The sequence below is a fragment of the Coenobita brevimanus genome, chromosome 26 (assembly GCF_032717465.1).
Source record: "Coenobita brevimanus isolate Jiangsu-jjx chromosome 26, ASM3271746v2, whole genome shotgun sequence".
NCBI classification, from domain to species: Eukaryota; Metazoa; Arthropoda; class Malacostraca; order Decapoda; family Coenobitidae; genus Coenobita; species Coenobita brevimanus.
In genome coordinates this window covers 6,088,690-6,114,962 of record NC_136979.1, presented here as the reverse complement: position 1 = coordinate 6,114,962, position 26,273 = coordinate 6,088,690, and the positions used below count along the sequence as shown (strand labels likewise).

Here is a 26,273-nt window from a genome sequence, read left to right as displayed (position 1 = left end):
GCGTAGGTCGACTATACGAGGAACAGTTGGTGTTGAACTCGTGAAGACTGATAAAATAAATACAAACTATTAATACCACACCAGGTCTTCGTCTGCTACGAAAACCCTAAGTACGACCTCCTCCCAGCCAAGAGTGTGAGTGTGGCCGACTAGAAAATGGCCGGAGAGTGCACACACCCTCAACAAAAGCAAAACGTCCCGCTCAGCACCTGACATTCTAAACATGGACAAATCCTCTTGTTATATGGGACACCCACAGATGGAAGTTTAAATACTGGGCATGCTTTCTTAGGACTATACTCTTATTTAAAAAAAAAAAATGGCATGCTACAGGATAGTCTGAAATACTAACATTGGGCGTAAACAACCTATCTGTGCCTGGGGAATATGCTCCCTTTCATAACCATCGAACACCACTTTTTTTTTTTTTTTTTTTTTTTTTTTTTTTTTTTTTTTGAGGGGGGTACAGTTTCTCCTATATCGCAGGAAGTACGAAGCTGCTTGCAACAGAAGTGCTGGTGTTACTAACTCCGAATGAAGTTGATAACTTCATTACGAGCGAGCAAGCTAGCCATGTTTACTCTCAGTTATGTCTGGAAATGAGCGACCCGGCCAGACCCTACAGTCAAGTTATGCAGAAGCTAATAACTTTACTCGGATGTGAAGTACAGCTGAAATTTAATTCTGCATGTGATACATTCGTTCAATCATTTTTTCATTAACTAAAAACTCACCCATATATACTGTACGCAGGAACCACTCGGAATCTCGAGTTTTCAAAGGCAGTGTTTGGCTGTAATCGGTGAACGCCTCAAGCACGAAATCAAAATATTTTCCGTCATAACACTGTTTCTGGGATAAGCTCTAGCAATTGCATACCAGGGATTCTGCCTATAATTTTACATTAACGTTTTTCCTATGTTTTGATGGTGAAATCGAGGGAAAACATCCCATTCCTGGTTTTAATTATCTTATCAATAACCAAGTCGTTATCGTTTCAATTTCGTCGACACGACAGGTTGGCAGCGGAGATTGTAGAATTTAGCACTGCACGTGTGATGAATGTTATACGGCACCTCTCTCTACACCAGCATTCGCGTACCCTAAGCTATATTAACAACTTCTGTTTTCTTCACTTCATAATATGTGCATCACAACACTCAATAGGCGAATCTAAATTTAATCAACAGCTGAAAATTATCCAAAGAGAAATAATCCACGGGAAACGTCCTGTTTCTTACATTTATCCTGCGATTGATAGCCGACGAGTTGCAGTTTGTTGAAACTACTCGGCCATTGTGAATATTCCGCGGGATCCGTACGATGCGATGCATCTATTATGCGGAAGCAAAGCTAACAACAACACGTGTGTTTCTTTCGTAGTCAGCCAATGCGCCAATGAATATTCAAACCTCACGATGTTACTGTGGAGACGACAGAACCAAAGTTCTTGACTCGAATTCGAGAAATAACAAACTTAACAATCCTGTCTCTGTATATCAAGGGGGAAATTGTGATAAGATAGAGTTCACTCGCTCGTACGCGCTCATAAAGCGCACTTACGACAAGCAACTAATGTTTGAAGTTGTAAGGATGCCAGAGAGTTGGTCAAGGCAGTATAAGCATATGTAATCCTCATCTCTATTTTTCCTAATGACGTACTTCTATGCACTGCACAGTGGAGTAATACTTATATATATCATATATCACAGCACTTTTAAATACACATAAGCTTAACCAATATTTACATAATACTGATGCTGCCTGGGAAAAAGAAAAAAAAACTGTGGTGAGGTTATATGTGCCAATGCTGCCTCGATTTTTTCACATGGTTTCTGGCAGTGTCATCTATACATTTTAATATATTTAATTTTATACAATACAGTTATTTCTATAATTACATATGATTTTCTTGAAGGAAATAGGCTTAGCCTATGCTCTGCAAGAGCAAACCTAACACCTGTGAGTGAAGACTTGCTTATACTGTATTTATATAAAATGAATCATAATATTTCTCTCCTTGATTTTTACTGAAGGTATGAAGATTCTGTCTATAAAGGATCATACACACTAGAGGGAGAAAAATAAATGGAGAAATGAATTTCCCGAGCTAGACCTTGATCGATCATAAAGCCCAGCTAGGTAACGGGAGAGCGCTACCTCTCCCAGTAGGGTAGCTACCCGGACGGAGTGCGAACTCTCGACCCTTCGGTCTTGAGTCAGGCGCTCTACCACTAAGCCACCCTGCCCCCTACAAGCTAGAGAATTAAACCCCCTCCGAAAAAAAAAAAGTAATTATGCCATGTTTGATCTGGGCCGTTTTAAGAGACAAGACGGATTACTTATAGATTTTTCTTTACTGATAACTTCAACATCATGTTTTAGTTACTTTGATATGAACGAGGTTACCCTAAAAAGAAAATCTATGACCAAGGCTACATGCCTATAAAGACTTAAAACCTCTGTGCTTGGGAGCTATGAAGAATTTCATTTAAGGCTAATGAGTGTGTTGGTGCCATTCCTACGCCGCATGTCTATGACACAACAACAACGAAACAGAGAACAATGACTCACAAATCGGTGATGTAATCTTCCGGGGCCACAAAACTTCTGCGGTGTTCAATGGAAGATATTCATAACTGTTCAGTTTGAAAGTGCTGTAATATTACTGTGCAAATGTACACAGAAAGTCATCACATGGCAACATCAAACTGTGGCGTCAGATGTGGAGCCTAAATACTAACATCTCACCCACATCCCACCCACAAATCCCTCACTTCCTAAAGCTGTATTCTTTCTGGCCTGGGAAACTTCGCAGCAATTTTCTTTACCAACTTATCTGGCTTATTACAAGTTATCGGTAATATTTTCAATATCATTTATACAGTACATTTCTATCGGTATGGTCTGTATGAGTGACATACAGTTGTGGCCAACATTTCATTGTCTCGAAACTGATTCAGAACCTAATGAGATCTTGCTTAAACAAACTAATGATATTCAAGAGGGATGGAAGGGTTGGAATCTAGCTTCATTTGTTCGGAAACCCAGACATACAAGAGGATTACTGACTGCACCTGTGCATGAGGGGAACGTTTTCCCTGTCATGGTCGCACCGAGTATTTTATTCAGGCTGAATCCAGACTCATATCTTACTAAGGAAAACTCGAGCTTTCTAAAGGTCCTTCGAGTCTATTCTATATTTTTAATAACATTTTAATAACAGACTTTCTCTCAGCTGAACCAAATCATCCTGAGGTGATCTGAGAAAAATACCTTGATGCCCCAATCCAAAGCGAAACAGCTAATGTATTAATGAAAACAAATCATCAGGGAAAATGTGTTCCGAAATCTCCAAAGCCAATGAGACTACTGCTCTTAAACCTCACTCACTCAAAGATCATCCACCTTCCCCTCCCCTCTCACCCCCACAACCACCACCCTCAGAATCGACAGGTCCTACACGTCCCTCCTGTGGTCCCTCTTCGGCGTCATCCCGCTCAAAGACCTGACTCACAACCAGGTCTTCACTGACGTCATCGGCCACTCTCTCCTCGGCGCCTACCTCATCATGGCTATCACCGTTATGGTCAACATGCTGATTGCAATGATGAGCCGTTCTTTTCAGATTGTCGAGGTAAAAAATGCATAAGGAAGGTGGGGAATGTGTTAAAAAAGCAAAAATAATAAGGATGGGAAGTGGCGTTTGGCATCTTCGCCCAGCGCGTCACATCCGCTACAGTTTGCCCGGTTGGATGCCACTTTGTTTAACTGTTGTGGATTTCTTTATGGATCGCTATTTATTTATTTTTCATTATTACATTCATCCATTTCCTATGTAAATATTTTTACTAACTTTTGGTGGCTGCACGGTGCGGCATGTAATAAATATTCACAAAAAACACTGTCCAATGCTCATTTGTTTGCACTTGAGAAATTCAGCATAGGAGATTATAACTTTATTCGCCCTGTTGCATTCGGCCAGCTCTCATTAATTCATTGCTTGCAATTCCATTTACGTTTGAACGAGTCGTACAAAATCGTGCCTTTGTAATCAGTATTATGCTTTTCCTCTACCATTCAGTCCCACACATTCGCGCCAAAAACAGATGAGCATTGGCAACGTTTATTTATTTAATTCTTCTTGATGCAGGATAATATTTAGGTGTTCCAAGCCAACCGAGTAAGGTTTCTGGCGACTGTTTGGTTATGTTATATCCTTTGCCTTGTTTTTGCATCAAAGTGCCATGTTCTAGGTGACATACGGAGACTTCGTAGTTCCTCTTCCTCAGCGATTCAGGGCTCTTGTTTGGCGAGCCACAGCTCGCAAATGCGAGTATTTTTTTCCTTCGGCGAACAATTTTTGCATGAAAGTCGCCTTCTGGCGAGGAGAAAATACATCCAATTCAAAACCTCGTAAACTACAGAGTAAGTACATCTCACATAAATGAACAAAAAAGCACGTTGTGATCGATTATTAAGTCTTTCCTTGTCGCCATTGTGAACGTTTAAAACCTCATTATATGATTCTAAACATCACTATCTGTAAATAATTAAATATATTTATTGCTCGTAAAATATTTTGGATCGTAGTCAGTTTGGCTACTAAGTATTTACAGTATTTGGCTCTCAGGAGCCAAATGGCTCGCAACCATCGGCAGTTAGCAAGAGCCCTGCGATTTATTTTGCATCTTACACCTCATATTCCAGTATGATACGTATATCTGTTTAACATCGACACAGTCTGCATCACTTACAGAGAAAATCATTAAGGTGTGATGTGCAACATACAGTAAATCGCTGTGGAAGACGCACTGCAAAATCTCCGACACCTACCAGAACCAAGGCTCTGATACTTAACATGATAATTGCCATTGTTTCTTTCTCAGTGTTTTCCATGGTGTGGGATTCATGCAAGCATCTGTATGTACGTATGTAATGCCTATGTTTTAACAGTTGTATTGTGAATGTATGTAATTATTTGATCCCCCCTTCCTCCTTCCTAATTAGCCCTATATATACATTGTCTCTCCCGTCTTCATGATTTTTTGCTTTTACTAATGACTGGTTTTATTCCTCTTTCAGCTTGGGTTTTTCTTCAACGATCTGTTTTATCATTTTTCCCCTTCAAGCCCACCTTTTCCTCCAAGCACTTGCTCCAAATACGAGTATTGCCTCCGTTTTCTAACCAGTTGCGTTGAATCAGGTCTCCTATTATTCCTCTCCTTCAAGCCTTCCCTTTTTCTATTATTTACATCTAGATTGGACGTGACTATCGACGCTGTTTTGATCTCCATTTTCTTCAATACTGCCTCCGTTTTCTAACCTACTGCGTTGAATTAGGTCTGTCAATATTATTCCTCTCCTCCAAGCCTTCCTTTTTTTCTTTTATTTATTTCTAGATTGGACGTGACTTTTGCGACGCTGTTCTGGTCTCTGTTCGGCATAAGCTCCCCGAGAAGCACGGACCTAGAGGAGGAGCACGGGTTCATAGAGACGGTGGGCCAGGGTCTGTTCATGGCCTACCACGTCATGTCGATCATAGTCCTCATTAATATGCTTATTGCTATGATGTCCAACAGTTTCCAACAGATCGAGGTACCTATTTATTTTCCACTTGGTGTTTTAGTTTTTTGCCTTTTATTTTTTTACTTCGTGCTGCCGTACTTGATCAACTTTTTGACCTTTCCAAAGCTTTTTTTTTTTTTTTTTTTTAATAGCGAACATAGTTTGAATCTTCTATATAGCTTGCCAAGTTTCGTTTACTGCAAAATATATCGTGTACAATAAAATTTTAATCCGTGTAACTGCAGCACAAATTTTAAAATCATATAGGCCATGCTTGGTTTAGTGGACAGACAATTAGCCAGTAGCATATAAGAAGTTAATATTCGCACCAGATACATACTTTTTTCCACCGTAGTTCAGTTTTATGAACACAGCTTTCGTACAATCAAGCACCTACTTCACAGCCCTACAAATAACGAATATCTACTTATGCTCTGAAACTATTACGGAATATAAATTGCTGGTTTATAAATCTCAAATATCTAAATTCAGTTTCGTATATGATTCCATCAACCTAACACAAACCAGAGTATTTTCATGACAACATTTTTCATCCAACCAATGAACACTTAGAATCCTACGACTCACCCTCATCTAAACTTAATCGTTTGGCCTTGACCAAAATAACACAGTCGAGTTGACGCAACCAGGAAAAGGTTAACTGGGACAAGATTAACACGGAGGCTCCTATGACAAACTTACAACTCAATAAAATCATCTGGAGCCAGTCCAAATAAAACAGCAGAGTTTATGCTACCATGAGAGGGTTAAGCATGAGGCATATTTAGCGGAAAAATGTCTCCCTGCCTTACGGTTTGTGGCGGGTTGTTCACTGGAATATCTGTAGTAACCCAAGCTTCAGCAGCAGTTTTACAAAGCAGGTGATATGTTGCTTAGACAACAGTTCACCCTAGAGAATGTTCATCCTTCTTGGTAGACATAATTTTGGAGACTGATCGTTTGCGATCTCATTTTTTTTTTTTTTTTCATTTCAATAAATAAGAAGACAGTATCGTTGCTCGTCGCCGCAACGCCATTTTCCCCCAACCTCTTCACGTAACTAACTGTCCAATATATTGTGACATACCTAACCACATACCTCTACCAACAGGATCTCGTTTAAAATTAATTACCAGCAGTTACAGATTTCCCACGGCTCCAATAGAATTTGTATTTCAAAACGGGGGCAGAGAGACTTTTGTAGGTGGACAGAAGTCAAATTCAAACAGTCATTGCGCCAAATTGCCTTCAGACCAATAGCCATTAAAAGCGGGCCGGTATGAAACGCACCGCACGCAAAACCTTTTATCGCCCTTTTTTTTTTTTTTTTTTTGTGCATATGCAGAGCTCTCCTGATATTCATGCTGATTTATTTTTTGTTAGTGCGTTCAGGCTTTGTGAAGGATAAAGTAGGTACGTAAAGGACTGGATATTTTTCCCTCTAATTCGAAAAGGAAGTTGGGTTAGAGTGGACTCGGATTCACAAACAAATTTACGATCAATTCCAAACTGTAAGCAGGATTTATTTTTACAGGACGAACGAAACACATGGAAAGATTATGGGCTGTCCTTTTCCACGTTCTTCCTGTGAGAATTAATCTTAGTTAAATGATAACGTTGTGTTTGTTTATGAATCGGGGTGTGCACAACTTAGCCTGGCATTCTCGTATTCTCGTGAGCTTAAGCGGGTTCTTTGCACCTCTTACTTACCGGTTTATTCATGTGTACAACCCGTTACCATTCTCTTTTATGTAATTTTTGTCGCTAATGAAGAGAAACAGAAAACATACTAGAATGGCACTCATTAGAGCGCATACCTCCGCCAACGCACTATCTCGCAATGTTAAAGAAAATGAAAAAAAAAAAAATCCTGGATTCGCACCTTTATCCGGATCCGCACCAAAATTTAATGGAGTGTATCCTGGGCCAAGGTCCATTCTTCTACTACGTTTCGTGGAAATTCGTCCAGTAGTTTTTGTGTAATCTTGCTCACAAACCAACCAACCAACAAACGGACAGGGGTGAAAACATAACCTCCTTGGCGGAGGTAATAAGAGACGAGTAAGGTGCAGTGTGTAAAATGAATCGCTAAGGATCAGGTGCAAGGATGCCTCCCACGCCGACGCGAATACGACCCTAACTAGCCATTATCGCTACTGCCCGTCTTGATATATGGTAAATGATTTTTCTCCGTCTCTTCTTCAATTCCCCAAGTCCTCTCTCCCTCCCTCATGAATTAATAAACTTTTCTTCCCTCGTCGATTTCGATTTTTATCTCCTTTCCTTCCCATCCCCAAATCAACACTCACAATTACCTGTGTTGTGCTTGGCCTAAGAGATTTCGTAGCAACGTATACTTAACGATTTATTATGCACAATACAACTTCATACTCTCTTGCACAATATTTGCATATTTCTATTACTCACATAATATAAACGAAACATTCGAGACGACTGTGCGATGTAATGAACTAACTAAACCGCCTAGTAAAATGTGCTACGAACTCTCCAAAACCAGCTATAAACACAGCCCCCTGTCCCAGTGGATTTCGAATTTTATCTCCCTCTTCCCTTCCCTCTCCAAGTCAACCGTAACTTCTTCCTAATCAGTTTCCAATTTTATCTCCCTTTTTCCTTCCCTCATCAAATCACTAATAATACTTCGCCTTCACTGACATGCCTGTCCCTAGTTGTAGTGTTTTTTCGCGAATGCTTGTAGTCTGGATGCACTGTTTATTTTAGATAGTTCATGGCTAGTTTTGTCATTTCTACATTTTATAAGCACCTAGCCAGTACTTTATCACCAGGAATAATTAGTGATGTTTTGTGTATATTAAAATGAGAGTACTGATTAAGTCTACTTTAAGTCACTTGAGCGTCCTTCTTTTCTTTTCCTCTTTTCTGTCACACTGAATTCATCACTGGGGTGCTTCTGGAAAGCTCTCTGGCACCAAATATCTCCAAAGCAGAGAGCTGTGACGCCCAACGACCCCTGTCATGAATTTATACATGTATGCATGAAGCCGTGAATCACAGCAGTATCACAACAGTGAAGTAACAATATCAGTAATACTCTACTGAAACCACAACAATGGAAAATTATATCAAAATTTTCATACTCGACCATGATCTTGCAGACTGGCAACCCCATGATTCTGTCTGGTATAGTAGTAGGCTATGTGGCCGGAGCAAGTTGCCGGCTCTGGGAAGATGGGCGCCCTTTCCCTGCATGACCCCAGGTCACCCTAGGGCAAGATATAGCACCCCCGTTAGCCCGCCAAAAAGGTAATAGGTGGATGGTTACCATCGTCCCAGGAAGTACTACTATGAAAAGACATGGGGCCAAGGCCCGGTGGCTGGCCTTGCACAAGCTTCCAGGTGGGAAACTCGATCACATTTACCAAGTAGTCAAAGTTCCTCAGAGAGAGAATGGAGTGAAAAGGATTAAGAACCACTGCTATAAACTTACCAGAACTGGTAATGAACAACGTTATGAGGTTGCCAGTTTGGAATAAAATTTCGTACCGTACATGAAAAAACATCACTTACTCGCCCGCGTTGTAGCTGCCCGAATTAAAGTGTATCAGTTACTTCACTGGTATACGGTGTAGGATTATGACAATATTCACAGCTTCACAGAGATGTAAATACAGTATATACTGGTGCCTTAAATTACATCAGCTATGACGGGGCTTTGAGCCATGGTTGTCTGGTGTACAGAGAAGAAAGAGCTTTGACAGAACACCAATATTCTGGACAATTATCTGACTGCTACAGACATATTTCCTATTTCCATGCACGCTTACACCAGACACTTTTATTCACCCGAGGAAAATGTTGGCAGTCGCCGAAGAGTGATTTGGCGGCAGCATGAATAAAAACAGACAATGTTCTAATGGGGCTGATGGAAATAGTTTAAAACCACTTCATGACGAAAGTCTGGTGGCAGTAAAATTAATACTGAAGACGTCAGTGTACTGATGAAGTTAAATTATTTCCACTTCTCTGCCAACAAAACTATAAACTGTCTATATCTCACCTAATCTTTCCACCTTTCTGCAAACTCCCGTTTCCAAGTACATATCGATTTTGGCATATCTGAATTTTGAGAAACATTTTTGTTCTCTCTCTCTCTCTCTCTCTCTCTCTCTCTCTCTCTCTCTCTCTCTCTCTCTCTCTCTCTCTCTCTCCAGTCTAATCTTACAGGCACTCCCCACTACCCTCAACTTCCACCACCTCCCTCTTCCCTCCCCTACTTCCACGACCACTATACCCTCTAGCCTATATACTCGTACGCAACCACAGTACCCCTTCCTTAAGCATACTCTTTCCTTTACCCACCCTTCCTCCTTCCCCACATGCTATTCCTTCTTCCTTCTCCCCACCTCTTACTCTCCCTCTTTCCTCCATCCTCTTACTCTCCTTCTTTCCACCTCTTCCTTTCTCTTCCTTCCTCACCTCTTATCTCCCTCCCTCCTTCCCAACTCTTACTCTCCCTTCTTTCCCCATTTTACCTTTATTCTCTCCTCCCACTTCTTACTTTCCCTCTCTCCTCCCTACCTCTTACTCTCCTCTATCTCCCCCCTCTTACCCTCCCTCCCTCCTCCCTATCTTTTACTCTCCCTCTCTCCCTCCTCTCCATCTCTTACTCCCCTCCCTCGTCTCCACCTCTAGCTCTCACACTCTCCCCACCTATTTCCCTCTCATACCCATCTCTTTCTCTCCCTCTCGCCTCCTTATCTTCCTTTCTTTCCTCTCAACAGTCTCTCTCTGTTCCCTCTCCATCCCTACCCCCAAATAATCCAGTAAGAATAACGCCATCAATCCAACACTCACTTCCTTCCCTAACTTCATCTTCCCCTTACTCCATCCTTAAATTCTCTCTCTCTCTCTCTCTCTCTCTCTCTCTCTCTCTCTCCCACACGATCCTTCTTCACTCCCACCTCAACCCTACTTTCCCTTTGCCCAACCCTACAACCCCACCTTCACCTCCACACTTTGCCCCCACACTCACCCAAATCCTCCTTTCCCTCACCATTTTCCCTTTTTTCCATCCTTAATCCACATTCCCAGTCCCAATCATTCCTTTACCCCTGCTACCGCAAACTCCACCTCCATCTTCCCGCTCCACAACCCCACTTCCCCATTCCCACCCCAACAAACCCCAATTCACCAACACCAAAATTCTCCCTCCCCTCCTCAACCTCCCTTTTTCCATCCCTGCACCTCTTCTCCACCATTCCTTCACCCCTCCCACCCCAACCTCCACCTCCACCTTCCTACCCCTAAATCCTATATGCCTTTTCCTACCCCACAACTCCATCTCCCTCTTCGCCACCTCACAACCCCGTCTAACCCCCCAATGTCACCCTCAACAGGACCACGCCGACCAAGAATGGAAGTTCGCGCGTTCGAAACTCTGGATGAGCTATTTCGACCCCGGCTCGACCCTTCCCGCGCCCTTCAACCTCATCATCAGTCCAAAATCAATATTCTACTTCATGAGGACGGTCAAGAACTGCATGCAGTACCTCTGTTATCGCAAGAGTCGCAAGCGGCCAGAGAAGAGAAGCTTTACCATGGAGAAAGGAGCACTGCAGGTGGGTCCGCTACCGAGATGAGCTAGAAAGGTTTGTTTACAAGTTTCTGGGACAATCTTGCGCGCAGGGTTAGTTTGCAAGATTGAGAGTTTGCTTGGATGTTCAGTTAAGAGAATATTTCTATTCATTACTTACTACCATTATTACTGTTGCTACTATTAGTATTAAGGCTGAATACTATACTTTTGTTTTCCCAACAAATATGTGCAGAGTTTACGTGTACAAGATTTCAAAGTGGACGAGAGAACACTTAAGGATATGAGATATATTCCATGTCTTAAGATGCCAAGCTGTGCGAGAGATACGATATATGACATTCTGAGCGGATGTGTCCTTCTGTCTCGTCCTTAGCGGCAAAAACTTACTGAAAGACCTATAACCAAGGCATAATCTGACTCAACCTATGGCCTTTACTTTAATTTACGCATCAGCCATAAATTTTGCGTTTAAAGGAAGCTAATCAAATTCTATTGTCAGCTTTCCTCCTCCTCCTCCTGGAAATGTCTGGCCAATGGACCTGTTCTTGATCGCCTGCCTTGGTAAACAACCATGAAACTGTACATGGCCCATTGTGAAATGACGGGTGTCGCTGTATTAACACTGAGATTATATATACCTACTGAAAGCCTTGTTTCTGATGTTAGGCGGATTTTAAAAAACAGCTAGTGTCTAACAACTGCTAAATGAATTTCGCCACAAGGGAGAAGAAACTGAGAACAAGAGAATAGAAGAAAATACTGCAACTAATAACCTGGAGATTATTGTAGGATTTTTTTACTACTTTTAATTTACCAAGTACAATAACTTTGTGATGCGGTATGACGACCTACGGTAATTTAGGCTAATCCCGGTGAAGAATATATTACATTCAAGCGGCATGACGAACTGAGAAAGAAACAGTCCCTATGGAAACGAATTTATTTTTTAGAGCCTACAAACACTGCCTGCAGCCTACACTATTTCTGGCCTAATGTCGATAGTGACAAGAATAGCTAAGAGGTCCTATGTCTATTCTCAGCAACATGGCATTTGGACCGACATAACTTGCATCCTACCGCATCAGAAAACTCCCAAGTAGCTATGCTACTTCTTTGTTGATCAAAATCAATGCATTTCATAAATTACGAAAGTCACAGTTTTTTAATGCAAGGAAAAAAGAACCAAAGACTACATGTCTGCAAGATTTTTCCCTCCACAAAGAAAAAAAAATCAAGCTACGAGCAATTGCGTGACACTTTCAGAAGTTTATTTCTTATATGTAACTGCATGTTTTATATATGTTTGTATTTGTAACTCGCAGGCAACGGATCAGAATAAGCAGGCTAGAGGGCCCGACTGAATGAAACTCGTTCCGTACCGTAACGAGTGCTTGTACTGGAATGGTTTTTTGCGCCCATCTTCGTTGAGTTTGGAGACTATAAAATTATTCTACATAACTTAATTTTTTTTTTTTTTTAGACAACTGTCTCGAGATACCATGGCCCGGAACATTCATAGTAATTATTGAGTGAACAGACCAAGAAGTCTGGGTCTGTGACAACGATGGTTTGAAAGAACAGGACCACACCATCAGTATTACAGGGAAAAAAAAAATCTCCGGAAATTTAATTACAAATACTCTTACATATTTATGGGCATTTTACTGATATTACTGATACATTTCTTGTGACTGGTAATGATCAGTCTACTAGCAGTATCTGTATGAACTTGGAGCAAACAATTTCGGTTAACGTCTGACTCTATTATGCACAGGTAAAAAAAAAAAAAAAAAAAAAAAAAAAGCTTCGAGACGTACTACAGTCCAGGTTAACTTCTTCCACCTTTTTTACCGGTCACCCTACACAAAGGCAGACGTCAGATCCAGCGTTCGAGTTCAGAGAGGCTACCAACTCCATTATCTGCTTTCAAGGGTCTGAGAACTTCAGCCCGCGGCCTTATCGTTTGATTTTCATTGTCTGGCCGGCAGACGATCCAGAAATTGAGTTTTATGCGAAACGATAGTTGCCATGTGACTATATTTATAAACACACAGATGGATGGAGAGACAGAATATAAACAGACATGGATTTACAGACAGAAAACCGTAGAACACATAGGCTATAAGGTGGACATATAAAAATATTGGGATATGTGATGATGAACAGACAAAATAGTATTACTAATTAGAATTAAATCTTCAGAAAACTGTGATGAAAGTTCGGAGATGTGGAAAACGAATATACTGCTACAGTACTCGCAACTCAAGACCACAGAAGGCGAGTCGGTCTTGGTTTTATTTCAGTTTACCAAAAAACATTTTTAGTAACGGTGTGATGACCTATGGTAATGTAATGCTGATGCAAAATGTACTACATTCACGCTGCATGGCTAACCAATGAGAAAAGACGTCTTGAAACTGACATTAGGGACAACAGCCTATAGACAATAACTAGGTGGCAAGTAAATGCAAATGCACTGAAAACAATGGCATATACAGACTTCCTTAATCTCCGTAGTGAAGCATCATGACATGAAACTATATAAACAAACGGAATATACACTAAAATCACATGTAGTCTAACCTTGCCTACAGAACAGAACGACACTTTTGTTGTTCAAATTCTTGCATATCAAGGCAATGCACCGTACTTATAGCAGTTACTCCAACGTTATTTATATGATTTGTTGACACTACCGATACATATGTTAAAAATTTTAATTATCTGTTGTTTTTTAACTAATGTGCAGCAAATAAATGCATATGGAACTGCAGGAGAGCTCCCAAACACTGAATTTACACTTGTATTTTTCCTCAATAAACTATAACGCAATTATCATTGTGATACTTTTAAAAAGTTGCGGAAATGCGCAATTTTGAAGATACCGTACTAACTATAACCTCGACTTAAACGCAGTGGCAAGCGGCCGCCCACCACGTCGGGCGTTAAGACTGATTCGGCTTCAAAGTCAATCCGTCAGCAACTGTTCGTCCCTGCTAACCTAACCCAACACTAAACTAATCTAACAATAACCTAACCTAACCTAATTAAACCTAACATAACTAACCGGTTCAAACTGACTAACTGCCCTCTGCTGGACATCACCACCGACGTCAACAAACCTAACTAAAGATTATTTCCTCAGAATCCTGTATTAATTATACAATTATGAATGATGTCCTTCCATTATATTGTCATCATCTGTTAACTGGACCTCGTCTGCAGTTTGACCTAAATGCAATTCCCGGCCAGGCATTCGGGTTTTCTCCTTTTCACCTAATCCTATTGTGGACTGGTAAAAGGCTATAGAAAGGCTGCGTAATGGGGTAGGGTAACACTCGGGCGCGTTTTATGATTCCCGTCACAGTGTAAGAGTAAATGCAACAAAGTAAATAATCGGGAAAACAACACAATCAAACATGTCTTGCTGAATAAAATGTAGAAAAAACATGAAATTGGGAAGGCTATGACGTGAACTGATATAGTATTTCCCTGATATTAGTTAGGAGGGAAAAAATACACCCTAAACTGGCACGTTTCCAAATACTGGCCACTTTTCCTGTAAATGCATATTCCTTTAGTTAGCTTACTATGGTAACAACTTACATGTCAAATCCAAGATGAGATATATCACAACAGTGCAGTGAACAATATGAATTCTTCAGCATCTTACCTTAACACATAGGCGTCCAACGAAGCCCTGACAATGGATGCTGGCAGCATAATGAAATGGAATACTGTACCTCCATTCACTTGGTGTTATTCGCATCTCCAGTCTACTCAGTTTTATTGTCGCAAGTCCTAGACACTCACACTTCCATAATAACACTGTTTGACAACAACATGTGATGAACTCAAGCGAAAACTACCGACACGTCATCACCTGGCTGCCGAGGTGAGCGGTGTGATGTGCCTGCGGCGAAGTAACATCTCATCCTAACCAGTGAACTTTTCACCAACGCACAACTCCAAAAAGAGCATATTTTAATCTTAGTTTCCTTCAATAATCTGATCAGTAAACAATACCAATATATTGTCTGGCAGGTAACGATCGTAAAGTCTCCATTCTGTGATTAGTACGTAGGCCGAGACAAACCAAACGCACTAAAGTATCCACGCAACGAGAGGCTGAGGCAAGTAAATGAATCTCGCCTCGCTCATACGGTTCAGAGTTCCAAATTGCATCTTTGTGCGGTAATTTGAACTCAGACTGGCTTGTCGGCCTAAGATGCCAATTTAGATTTTTTCATGAGACCTCCACATATGTCTTGCACAGATTTTGAAGGTTAACTGTATAAAATCCAGCAATATTTCCGAGATATCGTAAGTTTTAGCTATATTATACAGAGTTCGGTGTTTTTTCTAGCGATATTGTTGGTGTTTTGTATATATTGGAGGAATGTTCCGCGTTAGTCGACACTCGCCCACTGGTTCGAACCGCTGAACCGCCTGAAACAATTGTTAGCGAAGCAGCAGCCAGACACCCGCCTATCACGTAACTGGATGTGTCAAGAGTAAGGATATAGGAAGAAGATGGCGTACCACAACGCGTTTATTCTAACCTGTCGAAGATCCCAAACTCCTTTGCTTCTCAGCTGACGGACAAATGTAGTCTGGAGGGTTGATTTGGCTAGTAACCAAGGAGGCTTATTCCCCCCATAACTACTCGTAAGGCTCATCGAAATTTATGCAGCCTAGACTTATGCTGTAACTGTGGGAAGACTCGGTTTCGTCAAATAAAAACACTACAGTTCCTAGCGACGTTTGGCAACTCTAGCTTGTCGGCACAGGGAGAGACGAGAGAGAGGAGGGGTAGGGCGAGCTGAGATGATATAACTATTATTATCACAGGAGCCTCTCTAGCACGTATTCTTTATTGGTTTATTAAATGCATATAACTGATTAATGTTCTCTTCTGTATTAAAAATGCTCTCTATGTCAATACTGCAAATACATAACAAATAAGAATAACAAGGGATTAAATCGCTAAGGAGAATGTGTTACAAAGCCTGCTGTGTCAACGAGTCACAGAAAGCTAAAGTGTGAACCTTATACTCGTTCGTAAAGAGGCTGCCTTATCTCTCCACCAGCTCATTTCTGTGTCTGATAATTTAATATATTTCTGTATGGTATTTTTTAGTCTGTCGAGATAAGAGGTAAGAATAACATACAAAATAATGCTGAGCTGTAGTAAACAAAATAAATGACTAAGGAATGGCGTATATATAACTGACTTAAATAAATCCTATGTAATTCTTAATGTAATGATCTTGACCAATAGTTACCGATGTCTCAATATTTAGTACAGTGCATTAATACAAGGTGTTACATATTACTTTTATTCTCAGTACTATCAGGCAGTTTTACTCAGCTTGTGAGGTACTTTTCAAACCAGAGAGATAAGATTCAGCCTTCATTTACTTCTCTTTACCCCTTAATACCATGAGGTCTTCCCTAAGCTGAATAAAATCGTCTGGAAATAGTAAGAATAACCAAGTAAACGTGATCACCTGACCCGTTGGATTAGGCCAAGGAAGTATTAGAAGTGGAAAGGCGTACAGATAAACAAACTGATATTATAAAGTGGACAGAGACACAGAGATACAGACAGATGATACAGAGAGATACAGACAGATACAGAAAGATATATAAAAAAAAAAAGATAAATGAAAGATACAGATACAGTACATTTTATAAACACGAAGAGATAAAGATGAATGTAAGATGCAGAAAAAGAAAGTGATGAAAAGACATAGATGGATACACCACTGTAAAGAGAAAATATATATGGATAGCTTCTGTATTGCGAGTATGGAATTATTTGTGGCGACAGGAAGGTGTAACGTGGAGAACTGTGATATTACTGTACAGAGACGTTAATGAACAACCCCGTGCACCGGACAGATGTTACTTTAAGGTTTCTTATACTATCCTGTGTAGTGTAACAGGACCGGATCCAAGTTTGAGGGAGAGGGGGGCGTGATTGGTAGCGGAATTACAAGCTTCAATTAATGCTGACTCGTACCCAGACTCCTCAGATTCTGTTACCTAATCCCTCTTTTCATTTCAATTTGTGATACGAAACTATTTATGCAAGATATTTACTGTATGTTTCAGTAAATAACATGGTTCTTTTCCGACAAGTAATTAGTCGTCTGCTGAAAATAAGAAGGAGTGTACACTCCCCTCCCCCCCATCCGTGCCTGAGGTAGTGTTGTAGTGTACCCTGCTGCGTTGTGTGGTGTAGCATGTATTACGGTACCGTCCTGTGAAGTGCAGTGTTGTACTGTGTTGCATAGTGTTGTGTAGCGTGTTGTACTGTACCTTTCTGCAGCGTAGTATAGTGTGACGTACAGTACCGTGCTGTGTAGTGTAGCGCTGAGTCGTACTGTACCGTGCTGTGTGGTGTTGTATACTGTACCTTGTTCTTTTGTGCCGTACTAGATAGTGTAGTGTAGTGTAGTGTAGTGTAGTGTAGTGTAATATAGTATAGTATAGTGTGTTGTATCTTTCTGTGTAACTTATGCTGCTTTGTACCACGCAGGGAGGCGCTGCTGTAGGTGCGGTGGGGGGCGGAGGGAGGATGCGGCAGGTGAGCAGGTACGCGGAAGTGATGCGGCGTCTGGTGTCCCGCTTCATACACCAGACCAAGAAACAGCACCGCCAGGACGGAGTCAACGAGGACGACCTGCTGGAGATTAAGCAGGACATATCTAGCCTCAGGTACCGGGGAGGGGCAAGGAGCAGTGCCGAGGGGGTGAGGAGGGGCTGAGGGGGAGGGGGATCAAGGGGGTACTGGCGGAAAATCAGGTGCAAGTTTTAATGAGGTGTTTCTCGTGCAAAGTTTACCTAGTTGCTGAATCGTCACTGGCATATTCATCACATAACGTTCTCGCAATTACACACACACACACACACACACACACACACACACACACACACACACACACACACACACGACAAAATGCTCTAAATTAAGTGATATCCTGAGGTCATTCCAAGGTATAAATATTCCACCAACATTAGTCGGATGTGTAATGGCTATAAAGTATACAGGTAGGGCATGTAATGTTTGTAACCGGAGAAATCTCGCATTTAAACTCCCTGTTCATTCGAGTGTCAATTATCCTTTGCCCAGTCCTTTAAGTTATCTAGTACCGATCTATCTCACCCATCTCCAAGTGCTCTGTCTTTAAGCTGCATTTGACTCTCTCACCATTCCCTAATTGTTGTCTTTAATCTTAGTAACTCACCTTTGTCACCTCCCTCTCATTGACCTGTCTTTAATTTATCTCTAACGACCCAATCTCACCTACCGGTATCTCTCACTGACCTGTCTTTAACTAAACTATCTCACCTGTCTAATTAACCTGTCTTCAATCCCTCTCCATCCTCCACCAGGTATGAGCTACGAGAAGACCGCAAGCGAGAGACGGCACGAGCGTACGGACAAATGGACTCCATCAAGAAGGACATCCTACGTCTCATCAAACAGGGCGGGCGGGTGGCGTCGGGCAGGGGAGGGGGCGGAGGGGGAGGGGGCGGGGGAGACAAGGGAGGGGGCGGTGGGGTAGGGGAGAAGGGAGGGGGTGCATCTAGTAACCCTGTAGTTGTGACCACACCCGCCCTGCCCACCCAGGCTCCCCTCACCCCCACCTCGCCACAGCACATGGTACCCCTCGTTCCCATAGGTGAGTGTGTGTGTGTGTGTGTGTGTGTGTGTGTGTGTGTGTGTGTGTGTGTGTTTAAGTGATGGAATAATGTGGAATACTGTGAAATTCTCTCTCTCTCTCTCTCTCTCTCTCTCTCTCTCTCTCTCTCTCTCTCTCTCTCTCTCTCTCTCTCTCTCTCTCTCTCTCTCTCGAATATATACATATAGATAGACAGATAGATAAATAGACAGATAGATAGCTGTATATCTGTCTATGTCTATGTGTCTGCCTGTCTGTCTATAATCCGTCTCCATTTATCCCTCTGTCTATCTATCCATCTGTCCCCCAAACACTCCCTACTTTTCATTAACCTCTCTCTCCCTGCCCCCAGCCGCCCCGTCCCTGAGTTCATCTGCCCATCCCAGCCTCGGCACCCCAGGCATCATCCACCAACACTCCGTGGACCTGGGCATGCTGGGAAGAGACCAGGTACTCATACACGTTACCTCAAGTTGTACGTATGGTCCCTTGGTAATACAGTCATCAACCTAAGCAAACTTCTCGAGTGTACTGTGTAGAAAAATAACTTCGAGTACAGTATAAATTGTGCCATAATTGGTTTGTTTATATTCACTCTGGCTTAAATTGTGGAAAGAGTGCTTGTTTATGTTTTCATCTTCACTCATGTAGCTACCAAACACTTCGACATGCCGAGCTAAACAAAAGCCCGGTTCTTTCAGTGTTGATGCAAAGTGTATCTCAAAAACAGCAACAACCAAACTTAAGTATATGTTAACCCTTTCATCCCTGGGACTGTATTTCCTTATTCTAGCTTAGGTTACAAGATTTAACAAAGGACGCCTAGGACTGCAAATGTTAGAAATAATGGCAGCCTCATGAACGCGGGAATGCCTGTATTGTTTATATTAACGCCGGATGAATTTACTCAGCAATAAAGAACTCCCAGGGCTGTAGGGATTACAAATAATGTCGATACAGTGAAAAAATGCGGCGAAACAAAATAATATCTAATAACAGTAAACAGTAGCTAAGATCTGTTATGAATATTTCCCCTGCAGGAGCCAAGTTCCCCTGGAGGCTGCGTGGATATAACAGTCACACCGGCATCGTCACTCCCATGCAACCTGACATACTCGCAAGGTGGGTGGCTAGGTAGGGTGTACTATGGGCAGGACGGAGGGGTGACAAGCGTTAGGGAGAAGAGGGGTGGTGTGTGTACGAGAGAGTGAGAGATAGAGAGACAGGGAGGGAGGGCGAGAGGGGACGCATAATAATCGAATGTTCTCTTTCAAAAAATATTGTTGCATTAATTAACCCTTTAGTAGACAGTGGCTTGAGTCAATAAACTCATATCATTATATATATATATATATATATATATATATATATATATATATATATATATATATATATATATATATATATACAAAAAATGAAGAATCAAAGGCTAAAAGCCCTCTGTTGCCCTCCAGTAAGGTGGTACCAGAAAACAGCAGAAAGCGTTCTCATTCACACTCATCGTCTCAGCTGTCGTGTGTACTGGCCTACACCAAATACGGTAGTTTTAAATTATGCACAAGAAGGACCCGCTGATTTCCGGCTTACCCCAGTCGCTTCTTTTCTACCCTGTTACAGATAATTGACACTAAAATCTCCCCCCCCCCATAACCCACAACTTTATTCCAATTCATTATATAACACAGCAAGGCCTATCACCTTCCTGGATAATCAGACCTCATGATCCAGGTCTTTATCACACTCCTTGTACCTTCTAGGCCTCCCATTTCCTTTCACTCCCTCCACGTCTGATCTGTGCACTTTTATCAACCTTTCATCGCCCATTCTCTTCTTATGACCATACCACTTTGACACGTCTACCTTATTCCCTATACTACGTCTTCTTTCACACCTCTCTCTTACACTGCCATTTCTCATCCCGTCAAACCATCTCATCCCAAACATGAACATGAAGCACTTCATCTCCAGCACTTCCACCCATTTTGGATCCGTAGCATTCAACGCCCACGCCTCGCATCCATACAGCATTGTGACACACTTACCTATGCCATCCTATCTTCGCCTGAACGATCATCGAACTTTCCCTCCACATTATTCACCATGCCTAAATACTCTTGCCCCTTCTCCCATCCTATGATTTACTACAGGTCACGTAGCTCCATCTGCTGCTATGTCCACTCTCAGATACCTAAACACTTCACTCCCTCAAGATCTTCCCAGGTGATCTTTCATATCGTTATGCGTCGTCTCACTGGTACATCTCATCTTGACTTTTCTTGCATATTCACTCTCAAAGTCTTCCTTCCAAAGATCCTCCAAACTAAAATATTAATGCTGACGTTTCTCTGATAAGTAAGTGACTAATGTTCCACCATCTGCAGACAACTGATTTGCATCCCAGTCTCCTCTTCTTCCTTAATCCTTTAAACTTGTCTCTATATCCAATTACACAACCTCTCTCACCGTCCCGTCCATGACCAGTCTTCCTAAGCTTCATAAAATCTACACACAAATTCCTCCCAGCCTCTACATTTTTCTCACATATACCCCTCAAAACAAACATAGGATCCACACACACACACACACATAACGCTGGTGCAGTGGTAACGTTCTCGCTTGCCAACTGGTGGACGGGAGTTCGCGCCTCGCTCAGGTTGCGAATAGTTTCACTGACGAAGTGGGTGGTTACTGTCCCCCTTGAGCAAGGGGACGGGTGTGTGCGTGTGTGAAGGTCACAGCCTTGCCCTTAGATCGGACTATATGAGCTCTCAGCTCCCTTCCGGGAGGGTAAAAGCTGATAATCACGACCATCAAGTGATCCTGACCGACCCGGTGAATTACACACACACACACACACACACACACACCTGAAACGTCACTATTCCTCCCTAATATGGTGCTTAGTGCGTTACACTATTTTCAGTCATTATTCTTCCTTGTGCCAAATATAGCCAGTGCCTACTAAAGTGTTACTAAGATTGTACAGTGAGTTTTGATTTAGCTTTCTTACTGTAAACTCCGAGGAGAAAACTGGTATATGTGTGCAAGGATAGTCTGGCAAATGAACTTGAGGAAAGGAAAGGAAAGGTTTTGTGAAATGGCATAGGATAGGTATGAACAGGAGATGAGAAAGAGTACGTGGAGAAAGTACTGTCGGTCTGAACAAGGAAATAGGTTAGTTGCATTACAAAACTATAGATATGGACCAGGGCAAATATCTGTACTAGATGGATTAAAAACGGACAAACAAAAAATATATGTATCACACTGAGTTGGACGACAAGGCAATGGTAAGAATAATTTTGTTTGAATAGGCGTGTGGAGTGAGGTGGTTGAATAAATGAGGTGTACTTACTATTCTGCACAAAAATTAAAAAAAATAAAGGCATGAATATCGGTGAAGCAACTAAATTCACAAGGAAAATCGTAGCTTCCAAGATAATAGAGTAGAATCCAACCCACTAACCTGGCGATTTCTGTTCATCTGTTTCCACGTTGCCTTGATTCACTATTTTTTTCTAATCACTATAGATCAGACGTATTTAATTATCCAACTAAATCCTCGGGTATCTGAACTACTCCCATACTGAATGACTGCCCCCCAGAATGCAAAGTTAATCGATTATCTGCAAAATTAATTGGAAGACATAAAAGAAATTTCTTTACATTGCTCAGAATGAACGTTCAAGAATAGCCTACAAAATTCTTCAACAAAAACTAATTCAAAGCTCAATAATTTGCAGACAATCGATTAACAACAGATAAAATTTCGCGTGTGTGTAGATGCCTATTTTTTCACAGTTTCTCTGACTCATATTACTGTGAAAAGAGTGCACAAGAACAGAGGAAGCAGTGAGAACCTTTGTGCAGAAATCAAGCGACATAGCCTAGCTGGTATTGTTGTTTCTCTTTTAAAGCTTCGTTGGGCCTTCCCTCACCTCTCAGTCTTCTTCCTCCTGGTATGTATTCGTCATCCCTCCTCTTCTCTGTAACGCTTTTATCCCTCCTACCTTGACAAACTCTACTTTGAACTTTACGAGTACTAATTTTTTCATTTTCGCTTGCATCAGACTGCATCGTACTTTCACGTTATTGTTTTTCCGGTAGATACTTTTACACACATTTTTTCTGGTAGCATATATATATTCCACTTACGCAATTTCGGCACGTACTTCTTCCACGTAAAAGCTTCCTTAAATAACAGGTAATTACATAGGCTACAAAACCCATACACCTGAATACAAAGAAAAGATAAACTGCATTACGAATATTTTTCTCATTATCTGCCCTTTTTTAGTAATTTACCATTAGTGAAGGATTGCATATAAATACTTCTACCATAAGACAAATAGATAAAAGCATCGGCTTATTTTATATATGTTTTATACTTAAATACCACAATCTTACACTAGAGGAGCGAGATATTTGATAATGAGCATGAAAGCATTTTGAGGAGTGAGAGAGGAGGATGGGTGTGTGCACGGTAAGAACGGCAGCATGGCCCGGAACAAACACATGTGGGTGAAAAGCATTTATATACCTCACATCTGTTGTTTTGACTCAAGCTAGCAAGCAGCAAACACACACACACACACACACACAATGAATACTTACCACATTTACAGCATGTCACGTACAGTAACTTCACTTCGTTATATATATATATATATATATATATATATATATATATATATATATATATATACGCTCTGACAACTGGGTGACGAAAGTTTAGATATAGCCTATTAGCTAGCAAACACGTATAATTGGTGTAACAAATATCTAAAAACTCATAACCGTAATCACGCTTGACATTACCGTAATGAAAAACAAATTGTGTGTAGCCTGACCTGCTTCCCTCTCCCCCAGGAAACCTGACAGGGTGCCTGCTGGCTCCGCAAGAGATGGACTACCTGAGGAAAGAGATCGTCAGCAGCCTACGCAACGAGCTACGAGAGATGTTGCGCGACGCCCTTACCCGCGCCCTCACGCCCACCACCACTATGGCCTCACACTACTACTCTCCCACACCCACACCCAACCCCACACCTCAGTACGTCACCACGCCCACCACCTCACAGATGACCGCCCCTCAGTTCCCCCAGTTCCAGCAACCCCCGCCCTCACCCACAGGCACACAATTCTTGTCCACCGACCAGCCGGCGATTCAAAAATCACCTTCAGGTTCACAGTTGTCTCATCCCTCCACACCAAGCACCGCATCTCGTTCTCCTTCGCCCCAGTCCACTCCACTTCGTCCTCACCCCGGTGCACCTCCGCTCCAGCCACCTCCTCCACCTCCACCGATTAGCCAGCACCCTAATTGCTCCGGGAATCTGAAGCAGCGCGGGGCTAGCAATCAACAGCAGCAGCCAGGACAGACGGGCTCCTCGGCGGTAAAAAGTCCCAGTGGCCAACAGCCTCAGATCCTACTTAGGCCTCCTAGCGACCAGGACCGGGCTAATAAACACTTTCACACAGAACTTTGAGGGTAGACAGTGGTGTAATAATGTTCCAGGTGCTGTTGTTACTCAGTTGTTTGTAATATTAACACACATCCGGTACTGATCTGTTGTACGAGGTCGCCATGCAAGAAGCCTAATCACAGAGGCTCGCTTGATTCAGAACCAAACGAGTCTACAAGTGGATGAACCTCTAAAAAATGACTATTCCAGAAACCAAGTGCCATTATGTGATGTGTTTTTTTCCTACCAGGCTAGGCTGTGGCGGGCTTGTCCCCGTTTCCTCAAGCACAAGGCCGATTTGTTGACATTTCCTGGCCCACCTACACAAGTGCCAGATTGGTTTGAGAATTTTTGCCGATGAATTTGCCACGCATCGGTATATAATTTTCAACGTGTTAGTCGAAGTAGCACGTAACGTATCGCAGTTGCTGTAGGATTAACCCTTTCGCTGCCGTGGACTCAGTTGTGATATTATTTAGGCTGAATCCTGATACATCTTTAATCTGGTGAGAAAAATCCGAACATTGCAAAGGTTAATCGAAAAGGCTTTCAAACCTACGACAACCAGAATTGCTCTCAGCAGAACAAAACAGTCTTGTGATACCCTGAGCAAATTAATGCGTCCACAGGCAGCGAAAGAATGAGACAATTATCGCTGTAGTTGAAAGTTTCGTTTGTTAGAGTTTTGTATATTGGCTAAGTAATGACTGACGGCTGCTAAACAGAGAATTATTTTGCTAAAGTTAAGCTACTGCCCGACACACTTTCACACGCTCCGCAGTCGTAGTTATGGACATAAAAGTACTGTTAATAAGCTTTGAGAGTATTATAATATTACTGTTGCTGTAAGGCATTTTACTTGTTAATTAACGAAAATCTATGGAACTTGTAATCGTAAGTTAATGAAAGCACTGTTGTTCTGGGAAGTGTATTCAGAGTCTATTCGGTAGGCACTGCTGGGTGAAGTGGCGTTCAGATTTGTTTCCCAGTTTTGAGAAGTGTTTAAAAGCCTATCTGGAAGGTTCTGCTTGGTGATGTGGTGAACAAATCTATTTTCCAGTCTCAATAATGCTAGGAAATCAGTTTATCTCAGCTCGGATTGTTTACGAATGCCTGAAAGAATTTGCTGAAGGATATGCATTTGTTAGTGATAGCCTAGACTAGCAGCAAGCGAATTCTTTTCTCATTCTGCCATTCTTTCTCCGTAGGAAGATCAGAACCGCATCTTACTTCATGCATTTTCATATCTGCCTAAATATGTGACGAACTGTTATGTCCTTACGCATTACTTTTCAGATATATATCCTAAGTTAAGTTAACGTACAGTACACCGTAGGCTATACAGAGGCAAAGTTTATTGTTGTCGTCTTAGGCTATTGTTTCTGGCTTCCATGTGTAAAAGAGTGTAAGACTGAGGCACTCACATCAACGCCATCACCACGAGTAGGTGTTTTAGCAGTTGTTACGTGACACAAACGTTCGCATTCTCGTCGGTTAAGGAAGCTCCCTAACACCTCTTCCTTACCGACTTATTTTTTTACATCTTTTTATACGGTATTCATGCAGAATATGGAACCTCTTTAACACCTTTTCCTTACTGATTCATTTTTTGAATGGGGCTAGCTAATATCTTTATGTACGGTATTTATACAGAATATGGTGATACTACAATGATTTAGGTAACACAGAAGAGGACGACAAGGTGTAATAAGATGCAAAATAAATCGCTAAGGAAGAAGGGTTAGGGAGCTTCCTTAACCGACGAGAATTCGGGTCTACGAACTCGTACTTTCACAGACTAAGGAGGCTTTGTGGCACCTGCATTTCTTAAGGTGTTATCTTGACTCTTCCACCTCTGCATTTTCTTATATGACCTTTATATCTTTTATCTTAGACTTAAAATGCATAAATGAAATAAAAGGGGATATTTAGGTGGCACATACAGAAAAAACTTATAAGAAAGGGGTTCAA

The 26,273-nt window shown here is 41.7% G+C and overlaps 2 protein-coding genes across 2 annotated transcripts in view; both read left to right on the top strand.

The window, feature by feature from the left end:
- The window catches only part of LOC145394143 (transient-receptor-potential-like protein), a gene marked incomplete at its 3' end in the record, with an annotated part of 163,912 nt that extends 145,250 nt beyond the window's left edge, over positions 1–18,662 (top strand). Inside the window, exons 14-17 of the mRNA XM_080268123.1 lie at positions 5,403–5,598; positions 10,947–11,168; positions 17,691–17,869; positions 18,548–18,662. Coding sequence (XP_080124249.1) covers positions 5,403–5,598; positions 10,947–11,168; positions 17,691–17,869; positions 18,548–18,662 — 712 coding nt within the window. The remainder of the gene's footprint in view (positions 1–5,402; positions 5,599–10,946; positions 11,169–17,690; positions 17,870–18,547) is intronic.
- Positions 18,663–18,788: 126 nt separating this feature from the next.
- Positions 18,789–24,914, top strand: LOC145394061 (uncharacterized). The gene is made up of 4 exons (XM_080268028.1): positions 18,789–18,837; positions 19,190–19,287; positions 19,878–19,959; positions 23,707–24,914. The coding sequence occupies exons 1-4, from the start codon at positions 18,816–18,818 to the stop codon at positions 24,324–24,326; spliced, it is 822 nt and encodes a 273-aa protein (XP_080124154.1). The 5' UTR covers positions 18,789–18,815; the 3' UTR covers positions 24,327–24,914.
- Positions 24,915–26,273: the final 1,359 nt, after the last annotated feature.